The following is a 6,040-nucleotide window of genomic DNA, read 5'->3' as shown; positions in this document are numbered from 1 at the left end:
TGGATGGATGGATGGAGAAAGAAAGATCACCTGTCCTAGATTCTTCCAGCATCCTGTTGTTCCTCTTCAGTCCATGGCTCTGTCTTCATTACTCTCTCTGGGGACAATGGCTGTCCTGTGAAGGGGGGGTATCAGCGGACTGAGCCTGAGGAGAGGGAGGCAGTATCCAGGATCTGCTCTGAGCCCTGAGGCCTCACTTCCCCTCCACTGCCTGTAATGAATGGAAAGACTGACCTGGTTGTGCTGCAGCCTGGGCTCATATTGACCCGGTTCTCCTCCACACCATCATGCATCATCTCACCACCCTGGTGTTAGAGCAGCCCCAGGGCGCACTTTTAAACAGCCCTTCCTCCATCCACAACCCCAGCGCATTCGACGCTCTCGCAGAAACCCACAATGTCACTGCACCTTAAATCAGCGCTCTGAACGGCCCCTGCAGCCCAGTGGCTGACCAAATAACCCACTCCACACATCAACAAAGCTTTCTAGTGCAGGCTTGCTAGAGTGAAGAAAGGTCAGATGCGATGAATAGAAGGACTTGAAATGGACAGTTTCATATTTGAACGTATATACAGTAATTGGCCATTCATTTGTTAGCGGAGGCGTTTTATATTTGCCGTAGTAAACACTCCCATTCTGAACCGTTAATAGCCTCGGTGATTGAATGTTTTATTTTAGCCCATAATGAGGCCTTTATAAACATTAAATATCTGCTTCTAATCAACAGACACTGGAGGCAAATCTTAAAATGACCTTATAGTCTCCTTTAATGAATCCGCATTAAGCCGGTGTCGCATGCTTTGTCTCTCTCGTTCTTTTATGCGAGTGTTTTGCAGTAAATAATTATCGCGTTAGGTGACCTGATTATTTTTCCTCTGCATATTCAATTATTTTCAGTATGTGCAGGACAGCTAGTGGTCGTGTTATGTAACGATCTGTTGCCGTGCAGTAAAATCATCCTCTCCGCGCCGAGCGCCGGACCGTCCCTGGGGCGGTGGACTTCTCCTCCAATCAAGCTAATGCAGGAGGAACAGCGTGGAGAGCGCTTGTTGAGGGGGACAGGAGCAAGCCGAGTTTGTTCTGACCGCGCTTAGTAAAACAGACAGGCGCAGAGGGGCCGGCTAAAGTTTCCCTTGACGTTCTCTGTACTCAGACGGCTCAGGTATAATAACTGTGCGTGTTTTGGAGGAAGGTTGCCTGCAGCTGGACGAGTGTGGGTGAATTTACTTTTAATTAGTGTCTAATTACTGTCAACTCGCTTTCACGCTAAAACCGTGGAATCACGTCTGAAGTTAGAATGGCGTTTGTGTCAGAGATATGGCCTTTGTGGGTAGTGCACATGCTCTAAAATGAACTAATAATAATAGTAATACTTTAGTTTATTAAAAAAAAATATATATATATCTTACCTAGGCTACATTTATTTGCTTGGAATACAGTAAAAACTGTGATCTATGCACTTTAAAATAACAATATTCTGTTTAGTATATTTAGAAATGTGGTTTATTCCTGTGATTGAAAAGCTTAATTCAGTCACATGATCTTTCAGATATCATTCTGCGTTATGCAGATTTTGTGATTCCTTATGTTTTTTTTGAAAACCGTTTGTTTCTATGACGGATAGAAAGTTCAAAACCACAGAAATTATTTGAAATTGAAATTTTATAGTATTTTTATTAAAATGTCCTTAGTGTCACTAATCAATTTTTAATGTATTTTTGCTCGCTGTTAATTTCTTACACCGAACTTACACAAGTATTTATGATTTAAAGAATCACAGCTAGTATTAATAATCGCATTTAATCACATAAAAAAGCCAATATTATAGGCATGATTAATTTAAAAGGAAAAACATAATATATTATTATTAATAGTAGTAGTAGTATATTAATTCACATTTATAATAAAATCAAAACACAAGTACAAAGCATTTCATTTTAATTAAATATTTTAGCATTAAAAGCACTTTCAAAAAATTAAATCAAATAAAAAAGTGTTGGCTCTTATCTTTGATAGTTCAGGACTGATGCAGCGTCTCAGACAGTATGCATAGGATTTCAAATAGATTAGTGCCGGAGTTTTTTTGTGTGTGATATGATCGGGCCGGGTTGTGTTCGGCTCCCTGTTTTCCGCGTAACATCCAGGCTTCTGTGATTATCCTCTCACGGCCACAGAGGGAGCTTTTCTCACTCTGTCTGCGATAATGAGGGAGAGACTCACAATGCCCTCAAGTCATTTCCTTTCTCCTCCCCCTTCTCCTCTTTTCCACTCTATCACTCATTCTTCATGGGCATCATGACTTCACTCCTCCACACATCTCAGTTCCTGCTCCACTATTTCATCTGTGATTACGGCTGTAATGACAGCTGCTTCTTTTTGTTCAGATGTTTCTCTACCGATTTGTTTATGAATGCATCATGTAGCAAAGATACATTTTGCTAGGCCTTTTCTTACAGTCCTGTTCCGCAAGAACATGCTTTGTACTTATTATAGTAATTACTTTAACTGGGTAATGACTAGGTACTAATACCAAACCTAAGCTTAAGCCATGTAGTCATCTCATATCCACCAGTGCTTTCTTAGGTAGGTGCATATACTGTAAAATAAAGTGCATATATCAGTTCTGATTCAGTTTTTGCCTGTATTTTGTATTCTGCAGTGCCGTCGAAACTTCATTAGTCTGTATGCTTATCTAGAAAGCTTATCTGGATGAGAATTGCTTGGCTATGGTTATGTTGTTCTGCGGGCGAGATCAGCACTGACCAGCACAAATCAGCAATCCATGCTGGTCGTTTCAGTAGGGAATATATATTTTGTACTCTATTGATTTGTGTTGTCTTCTATTACCAGGTGAAGGACTGTACAGCTGTTGAGACCTCCACCTTGCGGACTGATCTGATCATCGGGCTGGAGCAGCTGTCATGGATCTGAAGGAGCGCAGGCACCGCACACTGACCCACGCTCGCTGTGCGAAAGAGTTCCAGTTCAACACCTCCACCCTGGACCACGACGAATGTCGCGTACCCACCCAGAAGTCCTACAGCTCCAGCGAGACCCTGAAGGCTTTCGATCACGAATCACGTCTACATTACGGTGGATGCGTGACTGACCTGGTGCATCATGAAGCAGATGAGTTCACCAGACAAGGAGGTAAAAACACAAAGTATAGACATACTTACATAAACCGCACAGAATCGGCCGAACCCGAACCCTATCATATATACAGTATTTCTTTATTTTGATTTAATATTTTGACAAAAAGTATTCATTTTATATATTAAAGGAATGGTTCACCCAAAAAATGTTCTATTCCTTTAAGGATGCATTTAATTGATCACAGTTGACAGGAAATAGTGAATCATACATGGAGCTATTACATGTGTGATATCATAATACAATAATAATAATAATATACGCTGCATTAAAATAAATACAGCATTTTTTCCTTCAGTAAATGTTTTATTTATTCATATTTATGTTATATATACATTTCACTTTTTAATGAAAATGTACATATAAGTAACTTTAACATAATTTGCTTTTAAATATAATATACAGCACGCACAAATAACTAAGACATTCTAGTTTAGCAAAATGTTATGGTTAGGTTTTTTTTTTTATACCAAATTTGCTTGGTGGCATGTACGTGTGCAATAGAGACAAAAAGATGATTTATTAAATTATAATAGAAACATTAGCCATGAGTATGCTAACTAGTCCATCCAGTCATTTTAGTCTCCCATACTATAGTTAAAAGTATAAATGTATGAATCTCATAAAGGTGCAAATGTTGTCCAATGTTTCAAAAGACGAAAATTATTTAATTTGATAAATATTCTGTTTTTGTTCATTACTCAGTTTTTTTATAAATGTAAATGGCCACTTAACATGTTACTAAACTGAAACTAAAGAAAAATAAAATCGGTTTGCTTTAGTTTTTTGATAGTTCTGCTGTCGAAAGGCAGCATACTGTACAAAAAAAAGTTAGTTCAATCTATATTCATATTCATTTTACACAGCAATATAAGAAAAAAAATATCAGGAATCATTCTGAAATCGCATCGTGATTCACACCTAGTTAGAGACTAACATCACTGAATTATCCTCTTATTTTATGTGCAAAGAACATGCTAGGCTTGATGATGGTGATTAGATGTTTTTGGACATGGATATCTGTGCTTGTACTTGACATGCATTGTACAGTGAAGGTGTGAAACACAAAAGCAGGACAGTGTATTGAGTTGCAGTCCATGTCACTGGTAGCACTGTGTTTACGCATGCTGCTGGAGAAAAAAATGCAACCCGATCTCAGAGTGGTTACTTCAGTTACAGGAAGTACCTCCAATTCCACCCCCTGCCGCTTCAAACGTGTCACCAATTCCCAGCAGACGCTCCCCAGCCTGATGCCACTGATCCGCCGTCACCTGTTCAGTCTTAACCGCCTTATAACTTACGTCGGTCGACCCACTTCATGCCTCAGGCTGTAGACTTGTTGCTGAGTCTGTGCAGGGATGTTCGGCGCGCTGCCAAACTGCAGATGCATGCGAAAATAGCAGCAAGCCTTTGATTGAACGCGACTGGCTTACTAGCTCTGACTCGACTGATTGGTTCAGATGCGGTACCCCTTGTTTAATCTTTGTGTTTTACGTCCCTTTTTGCAAGTCTTTGATGATGTTAATAAGGAGAAGTCAACCGCTTCACCTGAGGCTGGCTGGAAAAGGAAGCAGTAACAGGAAGAGAGAGCGAGCTCTGCGGCGTCATAATGAGCCGGCTGCCACGGATCCGGAGCGAAGCCACGAACGGGTCATCGTTGAAAAAAAGCGGTGTCAGGTCTGCGAGTCGTCCTCTGCGTGAGCCGCTGCCGGTGCCGCATTGATTGCACCCAAATGGATTTCAACTCGATGTCATTGATCACAGCCAGACCGAGCGAAAGAGGAAGACAAACCCGCCAGAGAGATTGCAGCCTCTTTTCTCTCCCTCCATTCAACTGTTTCTTGCCACAGCACTTAGCCGCTGACAACAGATCCCAGAGCTCTCGCAGCCCGGGGTGGAGTGGCTGCGGTCCCTGGGGGACGTGCGGTGACAGCGACAGTGAACAAGAATTATGGGAAGGTGTAGGGAACTGGATGGAGGGAGGACAGATAGACAGACTGACAGGCACGGCGGCTGTGGAGAGAGTTGGTGGCCGTCAGATTGATGGCGCTCGGCTACTTAAGGCGATAGCGGCTCACTGACTGCAGATGCATCCGTGGGAAGTGTTGCCACGGGAGACTAACAGCGTGCAGGGGCCATATGTAACAGCACTCAAAGGGCACTGCCAAATTACGCGGCTCTCTCCCTCTCACTCACATAGTCATCACGGCCCACATTAACGCTTGCACATAGAGGAAGCGAAATATTACTTTTCAACTTTTTTAAAGAGAGCTATTTTCTGTCCGAGTGAACAGTCCAACCTTTCACTCTGACTCCATTTGGTGTTTGTAGACGCCGCGTGCTCCTAATGCTCCTCAGAGCACGCTGAGAGCAGATTTGACTCTTAATGCTTTACTCTTTAAGTCTCTTTGCTCTGTGGGGTACGAGGACATGCTCACAGGTCAGGATTGTCAATCAGACAACAACAATACTGTTCTTAAAGCATTCATGGAGTGCTTTTCTTTGTATACACTATGTATTTTGTATCTTTTTGGGATAAATGGAAATGTTGCTGCTATCAGCTTGCTTTTTCGTTCATGCATACATGCATACATATAGACTTGCTTGATTGGTCTTGCTTGTTTCCAGTTCATAATTTTTATTCAATGTAATGAGTAAATCTCAAATTATATATCTATTTTGAGCCAATTTCCAAGCTATTTAAGATCATTAAGATTGTTAAATCTTAGCAATGCCATTTAAAAAGCAGAATAAAAGAGTAAACATTTTTAATAATCAGTTTATTTACATTTAGCCACTCAATTACAGTTAATGTTAAAGTAATTACTCAAAAATATATAAACGGCATTCAGTTCTAATAAAGTTATAATAAAAGGATAACCCACCC

At 40.9% G+C, this 6,040-nt stretch overlaps 1 protein-coding gene across 1 annotated transcript in view; it reads left to right on the top strand.

Moving 5' to 3' along the window:
- tenm2a (teneurin transmembrane protein 2a) overlaps positions 1-6,040 on the top strand; it is a 262,295-nt gene that overhangs the window by 50,156 nt on the left and 206,099 nt on the right. Inside the window, exon 2 of the mRNA XM_043257656.1 lies at positions 2,851-3,150. Coding sequence (XP_043113591.1) covers positions 2,922-3,150 — 229 coding nt within the window. The 5' untranslated portion in view covers positions 2,851-2,921. The remainder of the gene's footprint in view (positions 1-2,850; positions 3,151-6,040) is intronic.

This window comes from Puntigrus tetrazona, chromosome 14 (assembly GCF_018831695.1).
Source record: "Puntigrus tetrazona isolate hp1 chromosome 14, ASM1883169v1, whole genome shotgun sequence".
In the NCBI taxonomy this organism is placed as follows: Eukaryota; Metazoa; Chordata; class Actinopteri; order Cypriniformes; family Cyprinidae; genus Puntigrus; species Puntigrus tetrazona.
This window is presented reverse-complemented; position numbering and strand designations above follow the sequence as displayed.